The 16686-nt window shown below is 32.9% G+C and overlaps 1 protein-coding gene across 2 annotated transcripts in view; it reads right to left on the reverse strand.

Moving 5' to 3' along the window:
• LOC100262573 (uncharacterized) overlaps positions 1-15489 on the reverse strand; it is a 30162-nt gene extending 14673 nt beyond the window's left edge. Inside the window, exons 1-5 of one of the 2 annotated variants that reach the window (XM_002285398.5) lie at positions 15116-15446; positions 14290-14482; positions 14066-14140; positions 13178-13284; positions 3317-3377 (exon numbers count right to left, since the gene is read on the reverse strand). In XM_002285398.5, the coding sequence (XP_002285434.1) occupies positions 3317-3377; positions 13178-13284; positions 14066-14140; positions 14290-14482; positions 15116-15147 (468 nt within the window). In that variant the 5' untranslated portion in view covers positions 15148-15446. Of the gene's footprint in view, positions 1-3316; positions 3378-13177; positions 13285-14065; positions 14141-14289; positions 14483-15115 lie in introns of both variants that reach the window. The other variant, XM_019216678.2, reaches the window with a different exon arrangement.
• Between the last annotated feature and the right edge of the window lie 1197 nt (positions 15490-16686).

Raw genomic sequence — 16686 nt, forward strand, 5'->3', positions numbered from 1 at the left:
TTTTGTCTTAAATACTTTTTGTCTTTTATTGATGATTGTACTAGAGTGAGCTGGGTAAATTTGCTTAAGTCTAAGAATAATGGCCTTTACCTAGCAGCAAGATGCTCAGTTTTGTCAAAAGAGATTCCACAAATTTAATACTCGGGTTAAGGTTTTTCACTCTAACAATGGTCGTGAGTCTGTGAATCAAACCCTTGTCGATTTATTCAAAGAAAATGAAGTCCTCCACTAGACAACGTGTACTTACATGCCACAACGTAACGACTTAATAGAGCATAAAAACCGCCACATTCTAGAGGTGGCTCGGGCTTTATGCTTTACCATGCGTGTTCCAAAACGTTTCTAGGTTAAGGTTGTCATGATTGTTGTTTTTCTCATCAACCAAATGTCTGCTCGTGCTTTTGATTATCAAATTTTTTTTGTGAATGTTATCTTCCATTCCGTACAGTCATTGTCGAAGCCTCAGAGTGATCTTCCATTCCCATGGTGACCTGCCTCTACGCTTCATGACGGACTAGTGAATAGGCTTTCTCTAGACTTGGTAAATGAGAGGTGACAAAAATATGACCGCTAACTTGATCCAAACTGTTATCAAGACCTACAAGAAATATATAAACCCAATTCTCAGCAGTACAATTCCTTTGTTTCTCAATATCAACTATATGTCATATCATTACGTTTTTGATAATCAAACTCCATGAATATTGAGTTTAACTCATTGTAATATTCTACAAGAGGACGACCGCCTTGCCGTGATTGAAAGGATTTCTTCATCAATTCATACACTTGAGAAGAGTCAAGAGACATCAAAATAGCTCCTCTTGACTGCATCCCACACCTTCTTAGTCATTCCACACTGCACAAAGTGTGACATTAGCTAGTCAGTCATGGAATTGATGAGTTAAGACTTGACTAGAATGTCTTCGACCTCCCATTCATCATAGTTTGGATCATCCTTTATAGGTATAGTCTTCTTTCTTGTGATATATCCCTTCTTCTTTCTACCAGCAACATGCATTTTTAAAATTTGAGATCAAACACAATAATTAGCACCATCTAATTTAACAAAAATTGTTAGAGAGACAATCTCGTGAATGGTCACCATGGATGGCTTTTTGCTATTAGAAATACCTATATCTATTTTTGTAGACATGATATGGTAACGAAGAGAGTGAAAAAGAGTGGAAAGTTCTTTGCTTTCACTCTAATACCTACTTGATAAATTGCTGAATGAATATTCTCATATATCTCAAGGGTATTTATACAAAATACACAATACTATTTTAGAATAGCCAACTATACAAAATCATCAACAACTACACAGAATAAATCACAACTACACAATCAGTTGTATGCAGTTGTACATAGTTGAAACAACTTACTACAATGCCTCATTTCCTTATTCTTTTGTTAAGTAGTGTCATGTGCGCAACCACTCTTTCTATATTATATTTATCATATATATTTTTTTATTTATCTTTTATCTTTTTTTATTTCCTTTTCCCTTTTTTATTTTTAAATTTTCAAATCTATACCAACCACCCAACATTAACACTATAAAATTACCTATCTAATTATTTTAATCCCAAAAATCCACATTTACAATTTTATAATTCCCCTCAATTAAATTGTGGATTTACAATTTTATGATTCCTCAATTAAATTTCATCCCAAAATCCACATTTACAATTTTATAATTCCCCTTAATTAAATGGTGGATTTACAATTTTATAATTCCTCAATTAATCATCACATCATCATCATTATTATTATTTTTCAAACTTTTTCATTTTTAAATCCCTCATCTTCAATTTATTATTCACCATCAATTTAGTTTATAAAAGTAATGTTGCACCATCTCCCTATAATTTTATTAGGTTAATTACATCCCAATTCAAATATCCTTAATTTAGTGTTACATAGCTTATCTAATTTCCCATGTAATTTAGTACAACTTTGTCAACATGGCATAAATTCAACTCAATTATTTGACTGATAACATGTATCAAAATTTTCCAATATGAATTGGACACATGTGATTTGTTTTACTCATCCAACAGACACTTCACTAGAAAATTTCAAATTTCAAATTCCAATGTGGCCTAAATTACCCAAACAATACACAACCATTGAATCCCATTAATAAGGAAACAACTAAAAATGGGCAATATGACTAAGAGAATACTTGGCCAAAGGGAGTAGCTTGTAAATATTTCATATATAGGGTAAAATTTTCCAATTTTCTTTTACCATGCTATGACAAATAAAAATTTAAACTACAACTTGAGCTTCAATGGCTCGCTATCCTCCAAAGACTTTTGCTAATAAACATTAAAAAGTTGTTACTATTATTTTTTTATAAGCAACATGGGATTTATTAACAAGGTGCTTGACAAAAAAAGACATGCGTTCACAGGAGTATAAACCTACCTAACCTAAAAGATGAAGTGAGTCAATTCATAACTGTATGGGTCTAGCAACTAATGGTGTCTATACTAACATGAGCTCGGAATTGAAGCCCTTTTAACACAAAATCTTTTTTTAAAAAAGAAAAAAAGAAAAAGTAAAAGGATGAGAAACCACATGAAAAAAAAAAGTATTACTAAGAGACAAAAGGACAATGTTAATAATATTTAAGTAAACATCATAAATGGTGTTTGTGCAGGCAGGAACTCAGACCTCATGTTTTTCTAACAGAAATTCTGGGTACTTCTTAAAAAAAATGATGATGAACAACAAAATGAGAAACCCATGGAAAAGAATATACAACAGAGGGAGATGATATCAATGATACTTAGGTACACAAGTATATGCATCCATATGTATCCATACACAAACTAAGACATCCTGCAACTTTCCCCATTCTACATGATACTTGTGGTTAATTTTGATTAAAATATAAGATGATGATGATGATGATGATGATGATGATGATGAAGAACAAAATGAGAAACCCATGGAAAAGAATATACAACAGAGGGAGATGATATCAATGATACTTAGGTACACAAGTATATGCATCCATATGTATCCATACACAAACTAAGACATCCTGCAACTTTCCCCATTCTACATGATACTTGTGGTTGATTTTGATTAAAATATAAGATGCTGCACCTGATGCACAAATGAATAATGATGCAACCTATGCATAACCTTTAATGTGTTATCATCTTAGTTCTAGCTTGCTTTTGTTTTCCAAATAAGCAGACAATAAACATTTCCAACAAACTGCAAAGGAGTGGAGATAGGATAAACAATAGACATATCTTCTGATATAATAGGAGCTTTTAAATAAAAAGCACACTGCAGATACCTTGTATATAGGAGATAATGGTGAATCTTGCCCGGTTTGATGATTTCGAAGTACCTGATGACTGAAAGCACAACAAAATACTTTCTGGTTACATGCATTGATCGGAAGTTCTATACAACACAGTTAAACCTTTAAAAGAAAAAAAAAACAAAAAGGGCAAGGGGTTGGCTTGGGAATAGGGAAGTTCCAAGTCATGTAACAGAAAAATCAAATGGATAAATAAATAAATAAAGAATATTAAAAACAAAACATTAAAAAATGCACACACACTACCTATCTAAAAAATTTCTTTTGATAGACAAGCAAGCATATTTTTAACAGCACCTAAAGGCTTTCTGATGGGCAATTAGAAAAATATTAACAACAGCACCTAAACAAAAAAGTACATAATAGAGGACATAGGGAGAAAGGACACCAAATGGCAAAGATATAGACATAAGAAACAAAAATAACTCCATCCCATTAGATAGCACCAAACTGATCAACAAAATAAAAAAGACCCATCTAAGAAATTGTTAGCTCTGCCCTCTCCCCTTCACACAGCCCACCCCCCACCTTGCCCCACACCTGAAAAAGAGAACATGAACAAAGGAATGAATTTTTTGTGAACCTGATCCAGTTTCTTCACATTTTTAAACAGTCTCTAAATAGTTCAGATTAAGAACAAAGGAGTCTTCCACGCCTCCTGTGTTTGTTCCCCACCAAAGTCCCATACCAACTTAAGAGAGTCTTTGATGTAAGACAATCCTAAGAGGGCTGACTACGATCGCATAATGTGCGCTAAGGATTCAACAATTGAGGAAACAACAAAAAGAATGAAATAAAATTCTGGTAACAAGAGACGAGGGAAAAAAAAATTATAAGATAAAGAAAAAGAAATAAGAAATCTCGGAGTCTCACTAAAGCCTTCTAGGAGTCTAACCTAGAAGAAGGTAAAAAAGTAACGGAGTCTCACAATTGAAAAATGCAACACATGCAACAGGAACTAATATTATTTAATTACTCTATCTTAGTTTACATCAATTAGTCTTATTTATTTTCTAATAACCTATTATGACTCTAATTCCAATTCTCCTACTAAGGATTCTAATAATTAGCTACTCCTAGTTTAACTTCAACAAATACTAATGTTAATTTAATTCCAACTAATATTAAGTCATTTAAAGTTTATTTATTCTTTTCGTCCCTTACTTGAATATACTTTAAAAAACTTTCCCCCATCAACTCCTATCAACTTCCCCATCACCAAAAATGACCCATTTTCTTAGCTTGAAGCTTTTGATATATGTCAAGATGTCATAAACAAACCATTATTAGATCACCTTCTTAAAGCTAAATGTATCTTCAATGTGCATCTATTGCCTTTTTATAGTTCTCATTGTTGATTTTGATTTTTTTTCTCATATACTTTCATGTATATCTCATCTATGATGTGCAAATGCATCACCATCTTAGTTGGTGTGGAAAAAAGTAGGCAATGGTACAAGATATCGATTTCGACAGATATATTATATTAGTAACTCAATTTTACGGATATATTAGGATATATTGGTGGATATTTTGACACAAAATATCAATGCACCAAAAATTGATCAAAATTCATGAAAATGTAAAAAAAGAAAACACTTAAAAATGAAATTAGAAATATAATAGATATTTAAAGTTGTTTTGTTGAAGAAATTGATATATGTATGACATAATTTGTTATATTTGACAATAATATCGATACATTGATTAGAAATATGAAATTTGTAAATGTATATTCATTATTAAGCTTCATTAAATATTATTTGAAAATAATATTGTGACATATGATTATAATAGGTTTAATTTTAAAATATATTTAATATTAAAATTATGACCTATTTAATTCAAATGAATTTAATGATATAAAATAAATGATGATACATGTATAATTTTTTTTATTACTTATATTTTTATATTTAATTAATATATAATGATAATAAATAAAAAACCTATTAAAAAAATTCTTATGATAGTTTTTATATTTTAGAAATCAATTAAATTTAATTTTAAAATAAAATGACTAGAATTAATTTATTTATTAAAATATTCTTTTAATATTTTTGTATAAAGTACTTCAAGATATATATATATATATATATATATATATATATATATTTGTGTGCACATGTATTAATATGGGTGAGCTAGCCTAGTGGTAGCCTAAGGTCATCATAAGCATTTTGTTTGGGGTTCGAATCCCCTATTTACAAACCAAGCCAATTTTTGAAGTGGTACTTGTGCTTTGACCAAAGTTTGACTAAATGATTGGCACTTTGAATAAGTCAAGCACCTTGACTGGCCGATATTTGACCGAAAATATTGGGAATTTCCTGAAAAATGGGTGAAAAGATCGATATAACCTAAAGAATCACCAAAATTCCAAAAAATTCGAGAGGTTGATATTTCCATACCATTTGTTGCTTTGGTGGCAACCAATACATGGAATTTCAACGAAATATCACCGATATTTTGCAATATTTTCGTTTGTGGTTGTATCAAGGAGGTGACCATTTTTCATCTTGGCAAAACTCCATTTTATTGTGGGGTGTTGACACATGATAACTCATGAATTATTCCCTCATGTTGAAAATATGGAGTAATGACTTGATTGAAATAATCTTAGGCATTGTTGGACCGAAACCTTTTGATAATAACACTAAACCGGTTTTTATCATGTTATGGAAATTTGGAAGAACAAAACTCACATTAGATTTCTGTTTAAGTAAGAAAATCCAAGAGACCCTAGTACAATCATTGATGAAAGACACAAACCAATATGCCCCGAATATACTAGGAATAAGGGAAGGGCCCCAAATATCATTATGAATTAGAAGAAAAGGCTCTGAACTCTTTTATTATTGGTAGGAAAGGTTGAACTCTTGTGTTTAGCAAATTCACATGCATTACAATGGAAGCTCTCAACACTTAATTTCCTAAATAGAGAAAGGGACAAGATCTTAAGAGTTCTAAATGACGGATATCCAAGTCTATGATGATGAAGCCAAATTTTTTCTTTATTGAAAAGGTAGTACTCAAAAAGAAATAATATGGATGACTTGCTTGGTGTCTCAAGGTAGTATAACCCGTTCCGTTCTTTAGCAAGTCCAATCATCTTCCCCATGTCTTAGTCCTAAAACTCACACTAAGTAAGGTAAAAAGTTACAATGCAACCCAAATCTTGTGTAAGCTTTTGTATAGAAACAAAATTAATGAACAATTTTGGAACATGAAGTACATTTCTAAGAATGTAGGACTAATTTGGACATCTCCTACACCTGCAACAATGGTTAATGAACCATCTATTATGACCATTTTCCTACTGCTTCGACAAGGGTTATAGTTGTTAAATTGGTGTGATGAATGAGTCATGTAATCTTTATAGTGAGATTGTGGCATATAATTTTTTCACAGGCTAAGATGGAGTGGGTTCAACCAAGTAGTATTTGCAATATGATGGTGATTTTTTCAAGTGTTTTGGGAATTCTATTAAAGGCAAGATTCTTTGGAGCATCGCATGTCTTTCTCTATTGTGGATTGTGTGGAAAAAGAGAAATGCTAGGATTTTCAAGGACATTTGGAAGATGTTGGAGATGATGTGGGATCAACTTCATTTTTATGTTTCTTTTTAGGCTCACTGTATAGACATCTTTAAACCCTATCCTTTGAGTGTAATCCAGCTTAGTTGTTTTTCGTTATGACACCTTGGGGTTGGGTCTATAGGGTTAGGATTGTTTTACGTATATAGGCCTTTTGTTCCTTTTGTATAGTCTTCCTTGGTTATTAGAGCTCTACTTAGTTCTTTTGATCAGGCAGCCTTTTGTACCTCTTGTATAGCCTTCCTTGGTTACTGGAGGTTTACTTAGTTCTTTTGATCAAGCTTGCACATCATAAGGAGGATTTCTCATCCTTCTCATGCTTCTTTTCTCTTTTAATACATATCTTTTGTTTCTGATTAAGAAAAAAAAAAGTCATGTAATCCGTGACACCTAAATCTATAACTCACAAATTGGCAAAGATTTCATCCAAAACTTTTAATCTAATGGAAATAGGAAACCTACCTAAAAGCACCAATGAGTAAGTACATGAAGGTTTCTCAAGAGTTCCCAACAAATCTCTTAGTTTTTCAATCTCCTCCTGATTAAATCCGCCTTGTTCCAGGGATTTTTCTTCAACTAGCTTAATAGAAGAGAAGTTTGCTTGCCCATTATCTCTCAATTTCCCTCCATAGTAACCCCACTTTTTGCTAGATGTGGTTGACTTACCATTAAGTTTCCAACATTTCTCCCGTGTATGTCTAGGCTTCTGGCAGTAAGTGCACCATTAGTTATTCCTGTTATCACGATTTGAAGCTCTTAACCAATCGGTCCTTTTATTATCAGTAGCGCTAGCCTTCTTATCACTACTTTGTTAGCAACCATAGCCAAGCCTTCCATATTCTGAGGTTCAAGTATGACACTTCTCCTACTTTCTTTTGCTCAAATAATAGATATAGTCTCATTCAAAGTTGGAAGCTCATTGCTAAGTATTTGAACTCTAACTTGGACAAACTCAGCATTAAGACCAACTAAAAAATAATAGACTCTATCCTTTTCAATATAATTCTTCAGGATTGTTGCATCCTCAGGGCATTTTGTCTCAATACATCGATAGTGATCAAGTTCTTACCATGGATTTTTCAAAATATTGGCATACTCTGTGACTATCTTTTTTCCCTGTTTAGTCGCTTTGGTCTTGACTTTTATTTCGTACATTTGGGTTGCATCTAGTGCCTTCAAGTATATTTGGTGAACTGCATCGCAGATGTCTTTAACAATTGTCAATAACATACATGTGTCACTAATTTCAAGCGTTATTCAGTTCCATGATCATGCCATAATTATTGAGTTTTGCTCATCCCAGACATCAAACCAAGGGTCTCCTTTCCTTGATCCAATTCCTAAGAGATGACTTAATTTCCCTTTTCCTTTCAGAAAGGTACGAACAAGTTGTGACCATTTTAAATAATTCTTCCCATTAAGTTTGTATGTCGCTTGACTATTATGCAATTCTCTGATGCTGTGACTAGTAATCACTTCTTCCTATTGAGTAGTGATAGCGGTAGTTTTTTATATCTCGGACAATTTCTTTTTTTTCACTTTTTTGATGGAAAAATACAAAAGAGCTCTTAGGTAAAGAACTCGCTCACTTTTAAGGCTTAGGGAATTGTGTTAGACCTCCTACAAGTGTCCATGTGGGATAGCGGTGGTCATAGCAGTGACGTCAAAGGTCCGACACTCTTAACAATCACAAAAGTACATCGGAGGTCCAACACCCTTAATTTTCGAAAATATCAACAGTGCAAGAAATGCTTGTAGAAGGAAAATGGCGATGGGGCGATTCCTCTTTTGTGATGAGCTCGCAATGATGCAAGAGTGGAAGTCTAAGGTATAGGGACGACTAACAACAAGGAAGATCCAATTGCGACAACAAGCTGAGACAAGAGTTGCAACGCAATCTCAGTGGTGTAATAGTGGTGCGAGGCAAAGACAGAGATGTCTTGTAGTAGTGATGACGACAGTGTGATGACAACATTCATGATCTAGGTTTGTTGCAATGGTTTGACTCAAACAAGAGGAAACTTTAAAGTCGACTCTAGTCTTCAACTCGGCAATGAAGGCCGAAAAAAATATTTTTCTCTTCTCAGACTTACGAGCTTAAGGATCCAATACCATGTAGAAGAAGAAAGATAGAAGGAATGAAAGGTATAAAATTCTTTTCCTTAATCTTTAGCTTGTACGAAGACTCACATACATATACAAAAATTCCTAGCCTTTAATTTGGGAACTTTCCTAACTCAATTACAACAAATCGCTTTGATCACGGGATTGCCTAATTCTCTCTACAAAATCACAACTTTCCTCACTTCATTCTTCCACAAAAAGAATTTAAAGCCTTCTTACATTGTATAAAATGTGTCATTTTGGAGAATTTGTCAACCACAACAAATAAATCAAAGCCCTATTGTGTCCTTGGTAATCCAAGTACAAAATCTATGCTTAAATCTTCCTACTTTGGCTGGAACTGGTTGTGGTGCATAAAACTCTGTATTTTGCTTTGAACCCTTTCCTAACTGACATGCTCGATATTGCTTGATAACCTTCAAAACATCCTTCTTCAAACTAGACCAAAAGAATCGATCTTCCACTAACGTAATGGTCTTATCTCGTCCAAAATGCTCACCCATTCCTCCTCAATGAGGTTCCCATATGACATGATCATGCAAGGAAGTCCTTAACAAGAATAGATGATTTTTATAGAACTGAACACCCCTATAAAATCTGATCTGGAAACCAACATGTGTTGCTTTTGAACCACTCAAATAGAAGAATAAACATATCCAAAATCAGCATCATTGTCATAGCAATGCTTCAATTCTTAAAGCCTAATGGTAGTGGATAACATATTTACCAAAAGAAGGGCCTTCCTACTAAGGGCATTAGCTACTTTATTCTCAAATCCTGCACAGTGCTTTGAATTGAAGGTATAGCTGATAGGGAAAAGCTTCTTAAAGTATATTCAAAAAAGGGAAGGAAAAGGACAAATAAACTTTACGTGACATAGTATTAGTTGAAATTAAATTAGGAGTAGCTAATTATTACAATCATAATAAGAGAATTCGAATTAGAGTCATGATAGGTTAGTGGAATCCTAGTAGAATTTGGATTTTTTAAAGAAGCCTATAAATAAGGCTAATTGATGTAAACCAAGATAAAGTAATAAACATGTTGCATTCTTCAAAGGTGAGACTTCATTATTTTTTTTTCCCTTCTCCTAAGTAAGACTCCTAGAAGGCGTTAGTGAGACTCTAAAGTTTCTTATCCTTTTTTTTTATAAACAAAAATAATTCTTATCCTTTTCTCTCTATAATATTATATCCTTTTTTAATTCTTTCTTGTTACCAGAATTTTATTTCATCATTCTCCTCATTATTTCCTCAATTGTTGAATCTATAGCCCACATTATATGATCATAGGCAGTCCTTTTTAGGATTGTCCTACATCAATTTTTCTTATTGAATAAGGTATGACGCACTCCACACCAAACAAAGTGAATATCAAATACCACAAGATCCTCATTTTAATACAAAGAAAAAGGATGTGATCAGTTAAATCTTTCTTATCCTTACAAAGACATATCTATTCAACCAAATCGATCCTCTCCTTTTTAATCCGAAGTCAAAATACTCCCCCAAGATGCTTCCCATGCAAAGAACCTACTTTCATCACAACCCAAGAGTTCCAAGCAACTTTTCACAGGAAATGTCCCCCCTCTCTCCCACATAATTTTTTGTCATTCATGTCCAACCAAAACAACTTATCTTGCCTATCCCTCTTCATTGATTTCCCTTGAAGCCCCAATAGAAACACTTCAACACTTTCCAATTTCCATTCATGGCACTATCTTCAGAAGCAGGGTCTCCCCCCTTTCCGATATTTTTTGAGAACAACCAGACTGACCCTTTCCGATATTTTTTAGAACAACCAGACTAAAGTCTGGAATAAAGAATTAGTGCACAAAAAATAATTTAGACTATCAGTAAAAACAATAACTACCCTCCAAAACTGAATAAGTTTATTCTGATATATAATTCTTAACAAATTATGCACAGACAGTGCACTCTTGAGCAAAATAGACATCATTTCATAACATCAAAAGCAAGGTACTATACATCCTCTGAGCAACAGTATCACCATCTTAGAGTGCTGATTATAACCCAAATTCTTCTCAAACATCTAAAAGCACACTTGGATGACTCTTAAAAGTCCTGTTAAGCTAAAGCTTCTGAAGCGTCAAAACAACATAAAGGAAGTATTGTGACAAAATGCTCTGCATTTTCTAGAAGTCATAGCTATTGAATTCTACTAGATATTTTCATTCATCTTATGAACAAAACTTGAATTTTATAATTAATGCAAACCACTCAAGGGGAACCCCAATCCTGCAAGAAATTATAGAACTAACAATTTTAAAATTATCACTCTTTCAAACAGTTCCATAATGAGAACCCATAATTCCTTCTCTATGACATGCATTGCATGTCATACATTTGGCTTATGGGATTAAGGGCTTTCATTTGTTGAATTGAGTACATTGCTTGTCCTCCCACTTAAATTCACTGATACATTTTTCTGACATACTGACCATACCGAAGCTTTAAAGCTTCGACATCAGAAAGAAACAAAAAGAAACCTTGAAAATATTTGGAGATGCACAGCCTCAAGTATGTATCACCTCCTTCATGATCAAATGGCAATTAGAAAGTCAGACAAAAAACACCAAGCATAACCTGTAAAGAATCATTTGACTTCAACCTTATCTGGCCCCTGACATAGCCTTACCTTCTCTCCACAAGATTCCCCCATCTATTAAAGACAAGCACCAGATAAGAACTATTAAGTTCCAATCTCTACAGCCCTTGAAATTAAAGCTTTATGCTAACATTGAAGAGTGAAAACTTCAAAGTAATCTTATTATTTCAGCCCATGTATAATCATTGATTCACAAAGAAACAAACAACATTTCTTTGTCTGGAGAGAGAGGAATGCAAGGATTTTTTAGGATACTTGCAAGATGCCTAAGATGATTTGGGACTTGATTCATTTCTTCGTTTCTTTTTGGCCCTACTGTACTAATGTTTTTAAGCCCTTCACCTTGAGTGTGATTCAGTTTAGTTGGCTCTTGGTATATACACCTTAGGGTTGGGCTTACACGGTAAGAAGTCTAAATGATCTTTTGGAGATGTATTTTTTGTATAGCCTTTTTATTCTTTTTGTACAAATCTCCTTGTAAAGTGAAGGTTTTCTTGGGTCTTTTGATCAGGTTTGTATTTCATAGAGAGGATTTCTCATCCTTCTTATGTTCTCTTATCATTAATTAATACATCTTTTGTTTCTAATAAAAAAATAAAAAAGAAAACAAACAAACAAACAACATTGAATCAAGGGATATGCCTAGCATTTATAGAGTTTGAGATACATACAAATTCTGAATCAGCTGATGGCACAATTGCTAGACATACCTAAATACATCAGATGTCATATTAAACAAAAAAATAACTATCACCATCAAACCACTAAGCTATGCCAAAGACATGAAGAACCAGGTTGTTCTGACAGATTAGATGATAAGTGCATTGAGGTCCCAAAATGCTTTGAACAAAGCAATTTGGCAGTGGACAACAACTTGAGAAGCACACTATACAATGTGCATGCAATGAGCTATGATCACTGAAACTGTGAACTTCTTACTTAGCCTACAAAACAATAAGCATACAGGAAGTGGCAACTATGTAAATAGACACTGAAAGCCATCAGACAGTAAACAAAAAAATACACTGATGACGTATGGTATCACATCCTACAGTAGTAGTGCAGAAACTCCTATACAAACCCAATGACCAAACATACATGCATTGAGTAGATACAATCAAAAAAAGTTGAAACAAAATGAACTTTTTTTATATAAGAAATAAGAAATAAGAATAGTACCATTTATTGACAAAGAATACAAAAAGAAGGATGAGAGCTCCTTCCAACAAAAAGTACAAGAAACATAAGGAGAAATGGCTAACTTCAAAATTCTCAAGTAATCTGAAACCTCTCTAGAAAACCTAATTAACATGATGAGTCATAGGGCACAGTCAAACTTCTCAAATAGAGAGCCTTTCAAAGATTAAAATAAGTATCGTTCTCATGAATGAATTCAGACAACTTACCCACATACACAAACATTTTTTTTATGTAAAGTTAAAGGATATAGACATGATATGCAACTCAAAAGGGGGGGAAATTTTACCTGCAAATTGCCACTGTTACAGTAAATGAAGTATGAGCAATCAAATTCAAGTAAAATGAGCGCCTCCAATCCACCTCCGCTGAATTTTCACTCACTAGCTTATCCAACTGGTTAGCAAAAGTACAAGATAGTTATTCATGTAAACAGCAGACACCATTTAGTACTGTTAATATAAATGCCATCCCCTCATTGGGAATATTTAAGCATTAACTAGTTAGACTAAATCAAAATAACCATAAAATTCCTTGAATATATACTATGCTCCCCTTTTCTTCATTGGTAATATATTTCTATTCTTATTTGCCTATCAAATATATATACATACATACATACATACATACATACATACATACATACATACATACATATATATATATATATATATATATATATGTATGTATATATATGTATATATAAATATATATATATATATATATGTATGTGTATATATATATATTCCTTGAATTTATCTTATTTCTGGAATGACAAAAGATCATACCAAAGTTTTATCTTCTATTTGGGTAATAAGATAACCAACAGAAAGTCCAAGTTGAGTTTTCAAGCAAATCACTGAATTTTTAATATCATTCGTGAAATTGAAGCCCTACGAATGGTAATAGAATTAACAGTATCCATGAGACTATTGTTTCAGGAAAATAATGCAATATTATGACCGTCAAGATGTTATCACAGTGAGCTCTTTGAGTCAGTCAACTTTTGGTTGCATGTTTGAAACCTATAGCCGCTAGTTGAATAACGAAACAAAATAAGAATAAACCTAAAAAGATTTAGAATATTAGGTCAGGAAAACCCTAACTCAACTTATCATTAAAGGAACCAGATTCACCATTCAAGTGAAGTTTGAACAGGTTTTAATGCTGCTTTTACCTTAGGTGCCCACCTGCGTACAAAGTAAGGGGGGATCCCTTCCATGTGATCATTGAAACCATATCCATGCAAGCTCTGAACCACAATGTAATTAAATTGATTATGGTTGTGATAATTATTTAACCACAAGAGCAAACAACAACCAAAGTTTAGAAAACAAATCATATGAGATGAGATGTTCATGTTGATTCGAAAGTAGCAGTCACACAAAAGAATGAACATACCAATTTTCTCACAAAAAATATGAGATCGTCATCCTGGCGTCCCCTGGACTCCCTACCACAAATAAAATACAAATCCAGGATATCATGCCAAAAGCTTGGATCCATTTCAACATCTGAAGCATCTTGCTCATCATCAACTGTGGTGTTCTTTAATGAGCTTGAGTGTTTCTTCACCATACTCAACAATTCATACCTTCCAAACCAACATTCCAAAAAATAAAAATAAAAATAAAATTTCATCCATACACATGGTCTTTGAATTAACTTGAATTAAAAGATTCATGAATTTGCAAATCCACACTCCACTGATTATAAAGATATCCTTACAAAAATCACACCATGATACTTTGAAGAGGCTGTAATACAAATATAAGCATCCAGAACAAACTTAATAGCAAGCCTAGCAGATCATGAACTTAATCAATCGTGCCACTTTAGAAGTTGTTTCAAACAAAATTGCCCTCCAACGGTATGCATGGGGCTACAACACTATTCAAAGACAGATGCTTTAATCTCATGAACCGTTTAAGACCAAATTTATAATTGTTCAACTTCGTCTTAGGACATAGTGGTATTTTATCTTGACAACTGATTTCACTCAGGATACCTAGCATTGCCTTCAAAGTCAAATTAAAAACCCTAACTAGTCTAACTAAAGTAGTTGAATTCAAAACTATTACTGCATTGTCTCTCCAGTTCAAAAATCCTTATTCAAATACATGACAATTTCATTCAATTACAAGCCAATTGTGTACCATAGATATCTCCATGGCGCTTCAGGGGAAATAAAACCCTAAAACTCAGTTTGATAGCAGAAAAAATGTACCTGGTAGGGGTCTCTCCTCCATCTCCAAGCATTTTTTTTCTCGGTTGTCTGTTTTCTCTTATTGGGACTTCTAATTGATAATCTAGGGTTTTATATGAAAAGAATCGAGGGATTAGGCGAAGAAAACTGGCTAGAACTCAATAGTGATGCAGTTTCTTCTCTGATCTCTTGCCGGGAATAACCAAATTGATCCAGGGCAAATTTGAGAGAGCGCGTACCGGTTGCATGTGGCTCGTGTTTGGGTGAATAAATCAGCTCTGTGAATGCCAGCTGGCACCTTTAGGGCCTTCTGTTACTTCTCTTGTAATTTGGGCTTCCCCAACAAGCTTCCTTGGGAGAAAATATGATAATGACACGTGGAATTCCCGTGCCAGCTGCAACCATTTATTCATTGTCGTCAAGGCATTTTAATAATTCTGATTGTATTTAGTACAACAACCAAACACATTTTTTATAATAAATAAATAAATTCCATTTTTTTTTCAGAAAATAAAAAATTAATAAATTTCAAAAGGAAAATTATGAATATTCCTACAAAATTTCGAGAGTAGACTGAACCATTAAAAACAATATATTTTCTTTGAGAGTTATTCATTTTGTTTTTAACCATTTCATATTTTTATTTTAAAATAATTGAAAGACAAAAGTGTAATGATAAACTAAATTGCGACATTTAGACATTGTTTATAATCATAATCATAATCTATAAATGATAGATAAATTATTGGCATAATTCCAAAAAATAAGGCTAGAAAGTTCTTCACCGAGAAACGTCGTTCACGTGGCTATATTGTCTAAAATTTAGCGCAAAATCATAGATTATATTGTGATGTCATTTTCATATTGGTCAATTTTGTACATTTTTTTGTTTTTTTTTTCTTATTTAAAACCAAAATTGAAGTTAATGATTCCAGATATTTTAAAAAATTAATTTAAGCATTCAAAAGCTTCTTACAAAAGCTAAAAGAGAGCTTCTGTTATAAGCTACATTTTTTCCTAACTTTTATATTAAAAACTAATATAGGTGTTATAACCATGACCAAATCTGTTATAAACTTCCAAACCACGTAGACTAAATCAACGCGTAGAAAGATTACAACTACTCTTTACTTGTTTTTATTGACCGCAAAAGTATGGTAGCTACCAATTTAGGTAAGCACTTGATTGGACTTCACCTATAAGAGCTTAGAAAAATAAACAAGATAAGATTTGAAAATTTCTTGAGCATTTTGTCTTTTAGGCTCAAATTCAAAATCCAGGAAACTTGGTGAGAATTCCAAATACCTTTATGAATATCCAAAGAAAAACATACAAAATTAAAGCTTTTATTTTGTTTGGTGACACGTTCTAATTGATCCTGATATAAATTTAAATCTTTTTTTGTTTGGTGACAGGTTTTGATTTTCCCATATTATTGCCAACTATCTTTCTTATTTTGTTTGTTTGGTTACAAGATGAGATTCCCACCTTTTGATAAGGTATCAATTTAGAGGAACCTTTTCCCAAAAGGTCAATGAGCAAAGGCACTGAAAAAGCCAACAGCCTTTACACATGCATACCCTACTGCAAAC

The sequence above is a fragment of the Vitis vinifera genome, chromosome 18 (genome assembly GCF_030704535.1).
Source record: "Vitis vinifera cultivar Pinot Noir 40024 chromosome 18, ASM3070453v1".
In the NCBI taxonomy this organism is placed as follows: domain Eukaryota; kingdom Viridiplantae; phylum Streptophyta; class Magnoliopsida; order Vitales; family Vitaceae; genus Vitis; species Vitis vinifera.